Source organism: Thamnophis sirtalis, unplaced genomic scaffold (genome assembly GCF_051295495.1).
Source record: "Thamnophis sirtalis isolate CommonGarterSnake01/CBP01778 unplaced genomic scaffold, rThaSir2_p1.2 scaffold_3, whole genome shotgun sequence".
Taxonomy (NCBI): domain Eukaryota; kingdom Metazoa; phylum Chordata; class Lepidosauria; order Squamata; family Natricidae; genus Thamnophis; species Thamnophis sirtalis.
Genome location: NW_028261383.1, coordinates 69,848,010 through 69,865,990, shown reverse-complemented (window position 1 = coordinate 69,865,990; position 17,981 = coordinate 69,848,010). Strand labels below are relative to the sequence as shown.

The 17,981-nt window shown below is 37.4% G+C and overlaps 1 protein-coding gene across 1 annotated transcript in view; it reads right to left on the bottom strand.

The window, feature by feature from the left end:
- Positions 1–17,981, bottom strand: part of NUP210 (nucleoporin 210) — an 82,921-nt gene that overhangs the window by 26,341 nt on the left and 38,599 nt on the right. The window contains exons 13-23 of the mRNA XM_087709085.1: positions 17,696–17,894; positions 16,501–16,646; positions 14,015–14,236; positions 9,563–9,736; positions 8,715–8,907; positions 8,332–8,438; positions 5,887–5,991; positions 5,100–5,201; positions 3,156–3,284; positions 1,153–1,280; positions 490–625 (exon numbers count right to left, since the gene is read on the bottom strand). Coding sequence (XP_087565211.1) covers positions 490–625; positions 1,153–1,280; positions 3,156–3,284; positions 5,100–5,201; positions 5,887–5,991; positions 8,332–8,438; positions 8,715–8,907; positions 9,563–9,736; positions 14,015–14,236; positions 16,501–16,646; positions 17,696–17,894 — 1,641 coding nt within the window. The remainder of the gene's footprint in view (positions 1–489; positions 626–1,152; positions 1,281–3,155; positions 3,285–5,099; positions 5,202–5,886; positions 5,992–8,331; positions 8,439–8,714; positions 8,908–9,562; positions 9,737–14,014; positions 14,237–16,500; positions 16,647–17,695; positions 17,895–17,981) is intronic.

Sequence of the window (17,981 nt, the reverse complement as noted above, 5' to 3'; positions counted from 1 at the left end):
CACTCCTTGTTGTCATCCTTTCTTTCATTTTAAAATTATTTTATTATCTAACAATTACCCTTATTCTATTACAATAACCTTGGAACTAGAACATTTTCATGGCATTTACCTTATTAATCCCCAGCTTTTTTTTGAACTATTATCTCAAGTGCATTTTCCCCTACTTTCCGCTTGTCCTCTCCACCCTCATCACTGCCTAACGTTTAGTCTCATTCCCTCCTTTGTTTGGATAAGTGCAAAGAAAGCAAAAGAATCATCCAGGCTCTGATACTTACTAACATCATTAGTAACCTCTTTCCTGATTTAACAAGCTAAGTGCAGAGCATTACCACATCCAGATTTCTGCCTAATGATACTGATATTTGTCCATTAAAATAATTTTGCTTTCAGTTTTTAAAATCATTTTGAGTGACGAGCTTTTCTGGCTGAGAAGCATGATTATAAAAAGTCACCCTAAAAGCATGCATAGCTAACAATGAATATATTTACTTCAATCTGCTGTGGAACTGAATAGATCTTTTCACCATATCTGTCAGTGACAACTCCTGTAACACTGGTTTGACCTATGGCCATGCCTTGCACAAGAAAAACAGCTGTGTATTCATCAGGAGTTTCACCAAGGGCTCTGCAATAATAAAATGTATGAATTAGTAGACATCTGAATGTGCCTTTAGAAGCACTAAAGAGCAATTGCCTCAATTGAATCTAATGCAGAGTTTTCAGTTGTGTCCATTTGCAATGATGAGCTGATAACATAGTGAGAAATATCAATAAGGCTATGCGATGAGCTATATGAAATAATGTAAGACATGGGAAAAGATAACCAAAAATATATAGGACGCCCTTGCTTAATAGCCACAATTTGGACTTGCAACTGTGTTGTTAAGTGAGACATGTGACTGTGATGGACTTATGACCTGAGTTCCATTGTGGTTAAGCAAATTATTGTGTGATTCTTAAGCAATACATTGCTTGACTGTGTTTTGTGATTTTCCTGCCAGCTTCTCTATCAACTCGGCTTGTCAGAAGCCAGCTGTGAAGCACTGAAATGATCATCATGTGATCATGGACTGTAGTGACAGTCATAAATATCCACTGTTTTATTTCTACAGTACTTAAAACAAAGTATAACAAATGAACATAAGCACTTACTTTAAGGAAATAATCTGAGATGCTGCTTTTAGAGTTAAGTCCATGAATTTGAAGTTTTTACTGTGAAAGTATTTCTTGGAAGCATCCAGCACTCTGACATAGGCTTTAACATTTTTGCCAATTTCTACCTATAATACATATTTACAGAGTTTTGCATTTCAATTCAAACAATACATTCTGTTTATCTGTAGCTTAAAATATTGTGCACCACAATCAGTCTAATAATACAGAATGACTGCAATCAAAGTGATTTCACTATTTCTTAGCAACTATAGATTGCAATCAAACTTGCTTCTATGTCAGCTTTCTTAGATGTACTTAGATTATATCTACACCATTCACAGCCAGTATAATCCCCCGTTACCATTCTAGAATAAGATGTGGAATAAGCCAAGGCTGGGAAAGAGGTTGCTATGCAGCTCCCAAGCCATAATGTGATAGCTCTTTGTTATTTTTAAACTCAAGGCAGAGAACATAGGAATACAACTTCCTTCTCCTATTTTGTCCACAGCAGTAACCCTCAGGTGAGGTGAGCTGAGATGGAGTGACTGGTCCAAAGTCACCCAACTAGCTTTCATAGCTAAGGTGGGACTAGATATTACCAGTCTCCTGGTTTGTAGTCTGGTAACCACTAGACCAAACTAGGTGTACATACTAATTGAACTTCTGAACTGCATTTAGTTTAGTTACCTTAGACTTATCAAATAGACTGCTTATGTTAAGACAAAGCCTATTGGTTGCTTGCTGTTCCCAAACCATACCCTAAAACTCTGATTGCATCACTGAAATTTGGCAGCATAATGGCAATTTTTGGTAATTATAGTTCCCCTCCCTTCCCTTTTCTTTTATAGAAATAAGAGTAGAGGGATGCCTATTTATGGAGATTTTCAATTCTCCAGGTCAGAAAAGGTCCTTTTCAAAAAGCAAGTGGACTTTCTTGGTCTTTTTTCCTCTTCAGTCTTGACTGAATTGTGAGGGATGCAATAGCAATAGCAATAGCAGTTAGACTTATATACCGCTTGATAGGGCTTTCAGCCCTCTCTAAGCGGTTTACAGAGTCAGCATATTGCCTCCAACAATCCGGGTCCTCATTTTACCCACCTCGGAAGGATGGAAGGCTGAGTCAACCCTGAGCCGGTGAGATGTGAACAGCCGAACTGCTGAACTAGCAGTCAGCTGAAGTAGCCTGCATTACAGCATTCTAACCACTGCGCCACCTCGGCTCCTTAAGCCTTTTTGATAAAACCATTCCCATTCCCTTTTTTAAATGAACTCTAAATTGTATGAACAAAATTCAGGTTATTTTGCAGAGGTTAGGGGAGGAAAAAAATGAATTAAATCTGCTTCTAAGAGACCTTCAACTTTCATCTCCAAACTTAAGTGTACCCATATCTAACCCCCTCTGCCCAAATATGTTAGATTGTTAGAATTGGCTATTATGTTGTGGGATAGGAAACAAACTGCTCAAGTTGCATGAGCTTCTTATCCCCATGTTCAAACAATAAGACTTGCCAACATTTATGAGATTTCTGACTTAGTTGTGGAGAAAAAAAGCCATTAACACTGCTTTCATTTGCAACATACACACCCCTAATTAAGTATAGATCTGTTACATATTTTTAGACGCCTTAGAAAAGTCTTTGTTGCTTATCAGTAGAACAGAATATGATCTAGAAGTATTCAGAGTGCTCTCTGCTGAGCTTGGTTGTTGTTTTCTTGCCAACTTTCATTACCAAACTAGATAACATCATAAGCTGGTAGTGAAATGTCTGCAGGAAAACAACCAAGCTCAGAGAGCACCAAGGACCCCACAGTTCAACCTTGAGCTACAAATATTCTCTTCTATCGACGCTCTTAAATATATTCCTTGGAGCAAAATAAATCATAAATGAAACTCCAACTACTTGCCTATAATGAATTAATCTTGAAGAATCTTTGAACAGAATATTTTATTGCCACAGTAAACAGTGTAGCAAACCATTCATTTAGAACTGAATACTAACCTTATCAACAATTCCAACATATACTTCTTGTATATTAGAAACATATACGTCAGTTTTAGCAATGGTGGAAGAGGCAAGGCACAAGTCATGTATCATTACAGATACTGACCCTGGATATAAGGGATATATCTAAAATAAGGAGAAGAAAATGGAATCAAATGTTCTTGATTAGTTATTGTGACTATTCTTTATTTAAAGCTATTGTGCTTTAAGGAAATAACAAATGGTAAATAACAGTGACAAAAGAAAATTGGGTAGTTAAGATTAAGGAGGACATTTTTCCACAGAAGGAGATGTTCTTTCCAAATGAAGTTTTAAAATACAGTATATTGGAGGAATCTAATTTCACTGAGACAATAGAAACGGCCTGCAGGTAACAACTGCATTCAGGTGCCTCTAATGCAACTATTAGCCTCCAGTCTTGTATTCCTTTTTTGGAAACAGGAAGAAAAAAAGCAAAACACAAATCTTAGAGAGGATAAATAAGCCCATAAAAGAGAGTATAGAGACTGAATTTAAGGAAAAAAGAAAGAATCTGTACTGCTGAGTATTTTATTCTTAATGACACCACATAAATTGATGGCAGTTTATGTTCCTGAACAACAATTTCACAATTCAGTGAAAACTTTTAATCGCACTGGCTTTTTGTCATATCTCACAAGGTATTACAATTTTCTGTAATGTCTTCAACCCGTTTCTTTTAGCTTTGGCTGTCACTATATTTGAGCTCACACATTTTTTGAAACCATCTAAAGCAGATAGCCTATGAAAGTTTGACACTTTGTAAAGGGTTTAGTCTAATTTCATTACCTAGACTCAGGGAACTTCAAATGCCATACAAAGCAATGAGATTTATCAATTGATTTAGCTTTACAATATTTCTTATTTCATGCTGCAAAATATATTATCTCCTAGAGCTGTTCACATCAGTAGGGACAAGGCTGTTCTCTGTCTTCAAATTTAAAACTCCCACAACTCATCCACATGTAAAGGAAGTTATATAAACAAGGAAGGAAAAACATGAAAGGACAGAAATTAATCTGATGAATGTCAGACTGAATTGTAAATTGTTAGTTAATTAATTGGTGTTTACTCAATATGAAAATAGTCACACTCAAGACAGAATTATACTGTGCTGAATATGTCTAGCTTGAGCACTATACAAAATATAGTGAAGGCCCATCAGACGCTTAAGAGACTGCCCCCATTCACTCCCAATGGATATTTTATGTGTGTGTGTGTGTGTGTGTGTGTGTGTGTGTGTGTGTGTGTGTGCTTTCAAGTCAAGTCTTGACTGGCAATTGCTGGCATAAGGCCATACAGTTTTCTTGGCAACATTTTGGAAGGTGGTTTGCCATTCTCTTCTTTCTAGGGCTAAGACTGTGTGACTGGCCCAAAGTTACAAAGTTAGCTGGTTTCATGCCCTAGGCAGGACTAAAATTTAAATTCTCCTATTTTCTAGCCTGGTACCAACTAGAAGTAGCCTGTTACTTTATCAATAGCAATAGCACTGAGACTTCTATACTGTTTCATAGTGCTTTACAGCCCCCTTTAAGCAGTTGACAGAGTCAGCATATTGACTCCAACAATCTGGGCCCCCATTTTACCAGCCTTGAGAAGGATAAAAGGCTGAGTCAACTGTGAACTTGTCAGGATTGAACTGCTGCCCTGCAATACTGCATTCTAACCACTGTGCCACCATAGCTCCTTTAAGAATGTTTTTCATAGAGCTTTTTTTGGAACAAAGCAGAACAGACTTACTTCTTACTATCCGGTCATAATCAGGATGTGGCGGATTCTTATTCCATGATTTCTGTAAGTCTTTGTATTTCTAAGATCACTTGATTTAAAATTCTCCTGAAACTCTTTACAAAAACCAGAGGATTTTCAATGGTTTTTTTTTCTCAAAAGAAGAAATAAATTATTTGCATTATATATACTTACCAGAGCAATGTCTTTACCTTCTTCATATACTATTTTAACAATGTCAACAACACTGGTATTAATAAAAAAATATCCAGATCCCCCATTAATAATCAGTTCGGCCTGTGAAGAAAAGCACATTTTAGAAAATTCACACTGAGATATCATTTATTATCCATGTTTCTCAGAAAATAAGACTGGGTCTTATTTTATTTTGGGCCCCAAAATAAATACTAGGGCTTATTTTCAGGGGATGTCTTCCCTCCACCACCACCCCAATGTATGAGATGCCCATTTCTTCTGGTTGCTTGTGGCAGGGCATCAGGCTGTGTGGCAAACTGGTACCACTGCTGTGAGGCAGGGGGATATGGAGCTGCTCCACATGCATGCACTAGCTTACCTCAGGCCCCCCTCATCAAGGCCATCCATGCCCCAACACCTGCTTCATCTTACAGCCACAGCTCCAACATACTATTCCGCCTCCTGCTCTGTTGCGGCCATGAGCAAACAGAAGAGTGGTCCAGGAGCCATGTGGGCTCCTGCTAGATATGGCTACTGGTGCTGATGCCACAAGGCAGGTGAATGGCCTGGCTGCGGAGGCCCTGAGGTAAGCTGATGTGTGGTGTGTGGGGCAGTTCCACTACCCCCCCACCCCACCTCATGGCTTCCAGACGAAATGGGCCACCGCACAGACTCTTATGTAGGGCATATTTTGGGGGTAGGGCTTATATTAGGCAGATGCTTAAAACATGCTGGGGTTTATTTTTGGGATAGGTACACACATACCAATACAAACACACAGACCTACCTTAACTGCCTGATGATTATAAATAGTCACTTCTTTAGGACTCATTTTAACATCTTTCACAAGTATTAGTTCAATACCTGCATTTACAGGTAAAAGAGCTTCATACTGTAAAGAGTAAGCAAAAAAACAAAGCAAAATAGATATTGAAGATGATAACAAAATGGAAGAATGATTTATAAAAATAAGCTAGAATGGTACCATTGACTAGAACTAGGGAGACTTGTATTCATTTCCACCCTCAACATAGAAGCCCACTGACTAACTCTGTACCAGTAACTCTTCCTTAACCCAACCTATTTCACATATTTTTGCTGAGGGAAAAATAGGAGGAAGAGGTTTGGATATCAGCCTGAATCCTGGCGAAAAGGCAAGATATAATTAACAAATTAAAAAATAATAAAAGGAACCATTCTGAAAAATGTTGATTCTAGAATGTGTGGTTCTAGTAACAAGTTCAGCATTCCCAGACCTTTATTTTAAAAAAACATGCATTTGTATATTTATATTTATGAATGCCAATGTATTTTGATATGCTGTCCAGAATAATCCAACCATCATTTTATCATCAAAACAAGCTGCATTCATCAACAATTTGATGTTTTCAGTATTTGATTTCAATGATAGGGGAGACAGGCAGCATATCAATTTATAAATTATTATTTTTAAAAAAAATAATTTCTCTAATTACTATTATAATTATTTCCTACTAAAGTAAACTAACAATCATCTGCATTTAGATGAATTAGATTAAATATAAATTTTGACCTTGGAAATACTAAAACGTCTATTATTTGTGTGTTTGTAAACATATAACAGCTCCATTCCACAAAAATACAAATAACAGAGAAACTGTATGTCAACAGTAGAAAATAAGCTTTGCATGCAAAGTGTTCCAAGTTTAAGATCTGGAAAAATCATTTTCACTGTCAACAGTACCGAGTAACATGAGCTAGTCACCTGACTATTATAAGGTTCTTTTCAAATTTTTGCTATGAAAGTTTATATATAGCATAACAATGAAGTTAGAATGTAGAATGGATTTGGAGTTATCAATTCAAGTTTACTCTACAGTCCTCTTCATTAATTTGTGACATATAGGATAGAAGTCCTATAATTATAATTCACATATATTGGAATTTATTTTCTACTGTTCTTAAAGAAAAAAATTATAATAAGCAGGAACTGGCTGTTGAAATGTTAACTAATGATGATCTACAGTAACTGTTTTCCAAACTTAGTATTTTCAGTGTTCCCCCCCCCCCTTGCTCCAACTTGGGGTGTGCAACTAGGGCCATGCATAAGTGCACCAGCATGCCTAACATCCCTGTCCTACTGTCCCCATTTATTTGTACCTATTTCCTGTGTTCTTATTCATGTTTATTCTTATTCCTGTTATCTTGAACATGAGTGACAAACTAAATAAATAAAATAAAATAAGAATATGGATAGAGTTCTTTTCAGTATAATTTCTTGAAAAATTAGACATGCCAATACATTTAAGGAAAATATATGCTACTGCTTAGAGGCATAATATTACTGAGTCTTCAGTAACAAATGTTACACCTTACCTTACTTCTACAATACCTCTTATCCCTTGTATTCAAACTTAAATGCACTAAATATAATTTTAAAAGTATGTAAATATTAAGTCTGCAGGATCCAATCTGGTTTGGTCACCCAAAGTGACTTATGATCATTTTTCACATGTACATTGGAGAAGTCCCATTATCACATGATCAAAATTTAGACTCTTAGCAACTGACTCATATTTATGACAGTTGCAGGGCCCTGGAGTCCTGTGATCACCTTTTGCGACCTTCTGGCGAGCAAAGTCAATGGGGAAGCCAATTTCACTTAACAACTGAGTTACTAACTTAACAACTGCAATGATTCACTTAACAACTGTCATAAAATCGGGCAAAAGTCATTTAACAACTCACTTAGCAACATAAATTTTGGGCTCAATTATGGTCTTAAGTCAAGGATTATACTGCTTATGGTTAACTCTTAATACTATAAACAGTCAGTTTTTTTGACAACTGAGCCTTCTTCAGGTTAAACCTGCATTTACAGCAAAATATGTAAAGAACAATTTAGAGCAGTGTTTCTCAACCTTGGCCACTTTAAATGGCGTGGACTTCAACTGCCAGAATTCCTCAGACAGCACAGCTGGTTTGGAATTCTGGGAGTTGAAGTCCACACTGTTCAGAGGGGTCAAGGTTGAGAAACACTGATTTAGAGGCTACCAGAAAGAATAATGAGGAGGAAGGGGAGGATGAATTTCAAAACTAGAAAATCCATTTTAATATTTTGTTTTACTTTTATGGGTCAAAGTTATAATGCTTTAGAATGATGGTAAAATACAGTATATTAATATTGTATTAGGAAATGGAAATAGAAGATATATCTTATTGGGGCAGTAATCTGAGGAAAAAAAGGTATTACCGGTTTCTTTACTTCATTATTAATCAAATGAATATGCTGATAGCCAACTGCAGTAGCTGATATTATTGTTGCTCCTGGTTTATGATGAACTAAAACGGTTTGCAGACCTAAAGAAGGGCAGAGAAAATTGGAAAAAGCAGTGTGTACTCCTGAATAAACCATCAGAATACAGGACCATAGCAATAAAGTAGCCTTCAAAGTTACACAGCCCACCCCCTCCCCTCCCATTTTTTAATATCCTTAGAAAAATATGACACTTCTTTCAAATAGCTTCCTGTGTCTGGTATTCCATCACTACCAAAGGTTGGTAGTAATGGAATAACTAGTATTAGCATCACAAGGAAACTGTCTGAATATTTTAAAAAAACATGCGGGAACATTACCTTGCATTTTCTTTTGACTGTTTGCATGATCTTTCATAGACAGTTCCATGGGCATCCTGGCCTCTATGCTAGCTAGTAAATGGTCTGTTGATTCCCAGGTTATAGTAAGAGAACTAAAATTGTCAAATTTATTCCCCTGATGATCATAAACATCTAGCTTCAATACTGGGTTGCGGAAAATTGAAATAGGGACCTAGAAGATAATTATTTTGTTTATAAATATGAAAAATATCTTTAAAGACACACATGAATCTGAGCGCAAAAAGATAATGCACAAGATTAAAAACAGGCCATATTCTACTATATTGAACAAACTAAATATTTCAACAGGATTTTGGAATGTAGCTATAGGAAAGGCAGCTGTAGAAAGGCAGCTTTCCAATGCTGCTGATTTAATACAATTGAATACAACTATATGTGTTGATACAATTGTTACCCCAGATCTTGTGAATAGGATTTTGACAAAAGCTAACCCCGTTCAAAAGTATTATGGTGGTGTATGACCAAATCATTTTTCTGAAGGCAAGTTCATGAAGTTGCTTCTCTCGATCCTTAATCTCCCAGGGTATTTTTTACCAACATAGTTTTTCTTCTCAAGAGCAATTGGGAGCCTTCTAACCAAAGCATTGGACAAAACCATTATTTCCAAAATATGTATTTTATTCTGGGCTCTTCTGTAAGCAATTTTTATAAAAATGCTAGAAGTGGGAATTAGCATTGTATCAGCTTCTTCTCTGTCCGCTCTGTTCTCAGTAAAAATGCATTGAATTAGACAGATTAGGGATAATGGTGGGCACCAAGAGAAGTATTTAGTGTTACCATATTGTCTTCCCCCAATTCATACCTACCCCTTGTTTGTCCTGATGAAGAAAGGGACAGGAAACATCCATTTCAGGATCTGTAGATACAAGTGCCAAGGAAAACTGAGAAGGAGTGGCACAAATCAAAGTCACATCAACTGACTCAACAGCTGGAAAAGGGTTCGTTACAGTGGGCTTGTTGCCTATTGTTAGGGAAATTACCTGCATAAAAATTGGTGAGAATAAATAATAATAATAAAAAGTTTGTACATGGAAAAACACTTCTTTTTTATGCAATACTGTTTAAGACAGATCATTAAGGTTGAGTATTTGTTTTAGTAATAGCCTGAAATGTTGACAAATAAAGTTATATCATTCTGACATTTATTTTCAAAAGCAGTCCTAGTCCATTACCAGAGTGCAACTTTATTGCTCTTTTACCAACTTTAACACCACAAAATAAAATTACGTTTTTAGGATTTTGAAACAGATGGCTGATCTTTATGAAGACAAGGGACATGTGCACTTATAAGTGACTGCTTCAAGAAACGCTAACTTATTACTGTATTTTAATGATAGAATGTCTTAGGGGCAGAATATTCTCATATTTACTGTTTATTCCAAGTAAATTTAGATTATATAAATACTCGAGTTAGAATTTTCCATATGGTGCTGTTGCACAAAATGCATTAACAATACTTTAAGTTTAATGCAGCAGAATGAGAATGTTATGAAACTATTTGCTTCAGTATTTATTTTAATTGTTGTATTCAGGCTTAATACTTGACTTCTATCATCACAATTTGTTGAATGAACTATACTAGCCCGCTAAATTGTTAATACCGTGTTTCCCCCAAATTATGACATGTCCTGATAATAAGACCTGATAATAAGACCATGCCATATTTTTTCTGTGGGCAGAAATATACTCCCTCCCCCAATAATAAGCCCACTGGACAACCTCCCCCTCCAGCCAGGCAGAGCGCCACTCACCAATCTAGCGATATCACAAAGGCGCAAAGCCGTAGGAGCCGGGGGAGGGGGGCAAAGGTGCTCACATTGCTTGATGCCTTTGGGATACTGCTAGTTTGGTGGGTAACACTGTGCCCAGATGGAGCGGGGGGTTGTTGGGCAGTTGCTCTCATGAGCAGCTGCCTGGCAGCGCCTCTTTCCAGCCAGGCAGAGCACTACTCACCGACCCAGTAATATCCCAAAGGCACTAAGCCGTATGATGCTCTGCCCGGCTAGAAAAAGATGTTGCGGGAGCACTTGTTCTGCCTCTAGCTCATTTGCCTCCCTGCCTCACCATGCCCAACTTTCCCTGCAGGACTGGGCCAGGGCGCCACTGCATCTCTGCTGCTACTGTGGCCCCACTGCCACTGCGGCCCTGCTGCCACCATGCTCCAAGCATAACCGGCTTCCAAACTCCAGAGATCTGCTGCCGAGTCTTCTAACAGCAGCCATTCTGGGACTATGTTCTATGGTTGTGGGCTGGCTGTTGGAAGACTCTGGTACAGAGTCTGGCTGGAAAGGAGCATTGCCGGGTGGCTGCTCATGAGCATGGTCACCTTATGGTGGCTTTGTTGTGCTGCTGCAACAGCGCAACACAGCCATTTGCCCCTGAAGCTGTGCCCAGCTCTTTGGGTGCCCGCTCACAAGAGAACAGCCACCCAGCAATCCCAAACCAATAACCCCCTCCCCCAATAAGGCCCAAGCAAAATTTGGAGGGGGGGACGAAAGAAAGTAAGACCCTGTCTTATTTTCATAGAAACACGGTAATAAGAGAGCTTAATTTTTCAGGAATAAAATCTTATTGATGCTACGTTTCCAGATTCTATTAAAGCTAAAGATCATGTGCTCAGCTAATCATTAGCTTATTCTATTAGATTTTATCCTTAAACGGTGGAAGTGATAGTTATGGATCACTAAGAAACAATGAATGTCAGGTTAAAAAATGTATTACTCTTACAACAATATAAGGTTAGATTATCACTGATAATGATAAGATTCTACAATCTTGGGTTATTGTGGTTTTATAATCCAACTGCAACAGCAGGGGAAATGGTTTTTGAGGGCCTGTTACTTCAAAAAGTTAAGAGACTATAGTTCATATGAAAGTCTTATCCCTTTAGAATGTATGCCTATATTTTCCTCCTACCCCAAATCTAAAGTCCTGCTCAATTGCTTCATAACAGTAGGGATGTTCCTGGAAGAGCTGAGTAAAGAACTCTAGGAGTGAGTGGCAAGAGTATTCCCAGCACTCAAGGCATGAAAGCAATCCAGCTGCCCAACTGAAGCAAGCAGATATTTATATTAGGCAGAAATGATGTAAGAAGATGCTGAAGGAGGGTGATCATTTTACTGATAATGGCAAGCACATCCTTTCATAATGCATAGGAAGATGCAATGATAAAGATCTCCTGTATTTTACCAGGAAAATCTAATAGACAGAAAGATTAAGAAATTGATTGTGTAATCCAGCGGGTGCTCTTCTCAGATTTGAAGGCACTCAAAATGATACTGAGAAAGAATTGAGAATCTTCTGGGGGTTAAACGTCTTATGTTATGGCTACATTTAGGTCTTTTGGCTGTCTAGCTACTGACGTTGACATGGAAGAAAAGAAAATCTAAAGCTGGGAGAAGAAATGTGAACATTGGAAAGCCAGCCTAGTGAAAGATAAAATATCAGATAGACAGTAAAAATTGCCAAGAAAAGAAAAGCCAAGCCAAGAAAGATAAAGATCTCAGGAAGAAACTTAACAAAGCATTTCAGAGAACTGTTAGAAAAGACAAGAAGCACTATTACAATGACATTTGTAAAAATATTGAAGATTGAGATAGACAAACAAGGAAAATTTTCCTCCAAAAAATCTGTGAACTTTTAAAGAAGTTCAACCTTCAAATTGCTATGCCAGACAATAGTATTTGATTCAAAGAAGGCCAAAGAAAGATGGAAGGGATATAAACATATACAGATAATTATATTCTGTAAAGTAGAAATGTCAATATCTGAAGTAGCTTAAAACAGCCCTCAACCCGTGGCTGCACAAGCAGTGGGTGAGCATGCTCGCATGCGCAGATCCACTTACACAAGCAGCTGGTACTCGCACTTGTATGCGAAGCTCCATTTATGTGAATGGTATGGCTGCGCACCTGCTGTTTATGCAAATGGAACTGCATGCACAAGCACGCACAACCACCACTCGCACAGCCCAGAACTATTTCCCCTCCCCCGACTTGGCTGGACTAAAAAACTGGAAAGCTTGGGGACTGCTACCTGAAAAGAAGATACTTAGAAGACAGAGAACTTACAAGTACCTATAGTACTAGATGGTTAGATAAGCACTATGGTCATTAACAATAAGAAGGTTGTAAGAATTAATGTAATGTTAACAGAAATATGGCAAACAGCTGAAGATACTCTAAAGGTTCTAATCAAGCGATGTCAGCAGATCTAGAGAACGACACAGTGACTAACAGATCAGTCCATATAGTACTCTTAAATTCCTATTTGCAGTAATTAGTACCCAAAAAGAAAATTTAAGAGTGTATGGAAACTATCATGCAACATCCTTGATGTCACACAATAGCAAAACAATATTTAGGCTCATCTAAAAAGCCTTTTAATCCTACATGGAAAGAGAAATGCCAGATGTTCAATCTGGTTTAAAAAATGCTGATGCTGGATAATTGAAAAAAAAAATCAATTGAGCAAAAAAAGTTAATTTGTGCTTCGGTAATCGCAGAAATATCTGTGACTGTATAAACTGTGTCAGGAGATAGAATGTGAGAAGGAAAACTGGATCCTGGAATTTCTTATTGTATTCATTGTATGTTCTGTATACCCAGAACACAGTTCATGGTAGAATATGGCAAAATAGACTAGCTCAAGGTTAGTAATGGAGTGAGATAAGGCCGCATATTCTTTTCTTGTTTATTCAGTCTGCATGCCAAATATGTATATTGAGAGTCTGTGGATTTAAGAAGATAAGCATGGTTTTAAAATTGGAGGAACAAATATCAAGAATGCACTATGCTGATAGAAAAATTCCAATAGATAGGGTAGAAATATGTTAATGCTTTTAAACTTTGGTCTTGGAAAAGACTCTTCAGAATATTATAGACATTCAGATATTATGGTTCAGATATTATGGAATATTATGTGAAGAAAACAAACTAATCTTTGAACAAATCAAGTCACATTTTTTACTAAAGGCTCAAATGACCAGACTCCAATATTTTACACATATGAAGATTCATGAGATATCATAATGCTGGTAAAGGTAAAGGCAAAGAAGAATTCTTATAAGTTAAGTAGAATCAGTATGCATAAGGATCAACAAATGATTCATGCATTCAAATGTCATAATAGTTATGACTACCCTACGCAAGGTAACTATTGAAAGTCTTATTTCTTATATTGACTGTTAAAATAAACCATCTCAATTCCTCTCACCTAAAAATCCAGCAAACTTTAGAATCAAAATTTGTTTCACTCACATGATCCCCGAGGGCTTTGCAAGTTGCTCTAGCCCAATGCTGGAAAGAATTCCTAGATGTAGGTGGTCCTAGTAAATGTAAGCCAACATTCTCTGGATGTTCCGTATTGGTATCTCTGAAGAACTTAGTTGGCTCTTGAATCCATGGTCTGGGTCCACCTTCAAAGAGGATATCTTTAGAAGAACCCAAAGTTACCAAAGCAGCAGAAATAGGATCAATAATCTAGGAGAGAAAGTGATAACACTTCAGATCATGAGAATATTATCAGTAATCTCATCATATATGGATAGAAATTAATGCGTGCGGTAGCTCAGTGGCTAAGACGCCGAGCTTGTCAATCAGAAAGGTTGGCAGTTTGGCGGTTCAAATATCTAGTGCTGGGTAACAGAGTAAACTCCTGTTACTTGCCCCAGCTTCTGCCAACCTAACAGTTCAAAAGCATGTAAAAATGCAAGTAGAAAAATAGGAACCATCTTTGGTGTGAAGGTAACAGCGTTCTGTGTGCCTTCAGCATTTAGTCATGCCAGTCACATGACCATAGAGACGTCTTCGGACAGTGCTGTCTCTTTGGCTTTGAAACCGAGATGAGCACTGCCACCTACAGTCGGGAATGACTAGCACATATGTGTGAGGGGAACCTTCACCTTTATATATATATATCACATGTGTGTACAGTAGGTTATATATATTATATCATGAAGTCAGCAGGACCCCAAAATTGTGCACCTGATCTTTCTGAGGCAGTGCAATTCCCATCTAGAACAAGAAATGGAAGATCCCCAGAACCAGGAGACTCCAAAATCCAGAGCCACTCAAATTTTACTAGATTTGAGTTGAAGCATATTGTTCCCCAGCCGGGCCCATGTAGCCTTCAGACACTAAGACTTCCAAAATATCAGTCAAATAGCCTGGGGTGGAGATTCATAACTGAGTATCATCTGCATATTGATGAGACCGACCTTGAACTGGTGGATGATTCCACCTAGTGGCTTCATGTAGATGTTAAACAAAAAAAGATATCATACTAAGCTGTGCAGAATGCTACATAGCATGGACTATTGGCTGGAAGTCTCTTCCTCCTATCAACAGAAACTTGGCTGGCCTTGGAGGAAGGAAGACAACCAGCGTAGTAGAGTGCTGGTTAACCCCAACTACTAGAGCCGAAAGATGCCATGCAAAGCTGCTAAGAGATCATGGTGCTTTATTTATTAGTAGTGCAGCTACTCCATTTGAAGGATTAGAAGCAGATGCTCCAGTTTGCTTCAGAGCGGCATTTTGATATCAGCACACACACACTAAAAAAAAACCCCACAAACCACCCTCTGAAATATTTTCATATTGAATAACCTAGAAGGGTTTTGGTTGTTTCCAATGTTTTCCTGATCGCCAACACTAATAATCAGATACTTTTGGGGCATGCTCAATTGTTTTCTTTAGCATTCTACTGTACAACACTTGGGCAAGGAATACCCCCGCCCAGTAATAGATTTAGCAACCTGAATGCAGAAAAGAATCACATGAGGGGAAATTCCAGCTTGTTTTGTTATCTTGTTTCACCTTTCTATATATAATATTATTTTTAATTAATTTTCTTTGAATATTCTGTGCTCAAATTAATGGTAGTTATATTTTTTTAATATTTTTTTAGCTACTTTCAATAAACTTAATCTTTCTAGTGTTTCCTGCAAACAATATTCCAGACATATATAAATAGCAGCATTTGATGATGCACAACTTCATAAAATAAGGGACAAATAGCCATAAAAGCAGACAGCTGTTTCAAGTGGAGTAGCTTAAACTGCAGGACCTGGTGTGAACTTGCCTTTAGTTTTATTAAGTTCCAATCAAGAGCTGTTATAATTGTTTTTAAATATCATTAACATTTTGATATAGTTATACACAGTAGAAACCAGTCAGTGTCCTGGTTGTGTTTGACCTCAGGGGACCGGGGTGGGCATGACCAGCTCAATGTCACTCATTGAGGTTCCGTTTTCAGCTAGACTTATGTAGCCCTCTATCAGCAAAAATGGAGACTTAGGGGCCACACAAGGCCTGCCCGGTCTCCATTTTTGGCCATCTGTGGCCACACACGGCACACCTGGTCTCCGTTTTTGGCCGTGATAGCTTCCTGCATCCTTCTGGCAGCAAAAACAGAGCTTGGGGAGGCCGTGTGTGGTTCTCCCAAGCTCTGTTTTTACTGGCAAAGACATCACGGGCTGGTCCTTCACTGTTTCCAGGATGTCCCTGCATTCCATATCTAAGCACCCCGTGGGCTGGATCTGGCCCGCAGGCCTTGAGTTTGACACTACTGAAATAGAAACTTCCATAATCTAATGTTTCAGGTTCCTTTAATTCCAAGTTAAAGATCGGCCACTATATTTGTTTAGTTCACATTGTCTTAAATTAGTTCATATTATATAATCAACATGTATTGAGGAAAGAATTTATTAGAATGAGAAAGAAAGCTTTATTAAACTAAGGCTTACTTTTATTGGCAGATAGGCTGCTATGATAATACTGGCACTGAGGTGAATATGGTCATGGGTATAACTAACAACTAGTGAGGAATACCCTTGGGTTTCAGCTTTAACTCTGATCCCACTGCAGTATTCAGGAGTTGGCTGAAGTCTCCCTGTTTAAAAAAAAGAGCACAAAAATTAACATTTACACTACTCTTTTAGATGTTTAGTTTTAAAACTTGCCCATGCTGATAAATATACTATTACAAGTCAATGTACTAATAAAACAAATAAACAAAAGGCAAAATAGCCAGTTACAGAGAATAAAGTAGAACCTCTGTCAAAAATGATACTGGGTTCAATTTGTCTGGTTAACATGATGTAATGATCATGCTTACAAACTGATGAAATAAGAGGTAAATGAGAACATTCCAATGACAGATCAACAGCAAGGTGCATATGAACACTCCGTCTTGTCTAAAACATTTGTGGAAATGATGTCATTGATTTTTCTTGGAAGCTTCTAAATAGGAATTTTGAAAGGTATCTTGAACAGAAAGAGATCCCCTATATTGTGCTGCCCTCTGTGCCAATAAAATCTGCTCTGGATGGTAGGGACATTCCTGGAGCAGGTTTTGGAAAGATAGAGAGGCCTGCAGGACGAATAATAACAAGATAAATTTTCCTTCTTCAAATGCACAGGCACTCTTAGAACTCTGCCTCTAACCAAAGATTATTTTACTTGTCTCTAAAAAATTTCCTGATGTTAAAATAAATATGCAGAGTCCTTATTTCAGCCCCCCTCTCCCATATATTGGGATAGAGAAAACAAAAAGTTATTCCTGGTCTGATATGACTTCTAGTTTTATTTGAAAAAGTAACATTTGCCTAAAAGTTTTCAGAAATATTAAACTATATTAAATATTAGGTGACAAAGGGTCAGAAACAAAATCTGTAGGAAAATGTTCATCCCCAGTCTAAGTGGATAAGTTATTTAAACCTACGAGAGATATTTTATGAATTACTATAACATAGAATCATTTTTGTTTTGCATCTTAGACAAATTTTATCCACCTCATTGATGCATGCTTAATTATGAGATAAATGTATAAACTATAACATTAAACATTTAAAAGCATTTTCTATCAATAAAAGAAACTATTACTATATCAGGAAGGGAATTTGTCCATTTATTTAAAAAATAAATTTTATTTTAAGTTACCTTGAAATGGATTGAACACATCCTGATTTTCAATGTTGACAACTAAATCAAATTGTGAGCAGTCACTTAGAGTGACCACCTCATTGGTTTCCTTGTCCATTAAACCAATAATCTTCAGAGGCAGCTCCAGGATCTCTCCCACATGTGCTTCAACTGGACAAGGTGTGAATTTCATATCACTGGGTTCTATCACATAGACCTATGAGACAAAAATAAAATAAGACATGAGATAAAGACTGAGATGCAAATCTTGAACTAGAATTTAGAAACAAACAAAACCTAATCT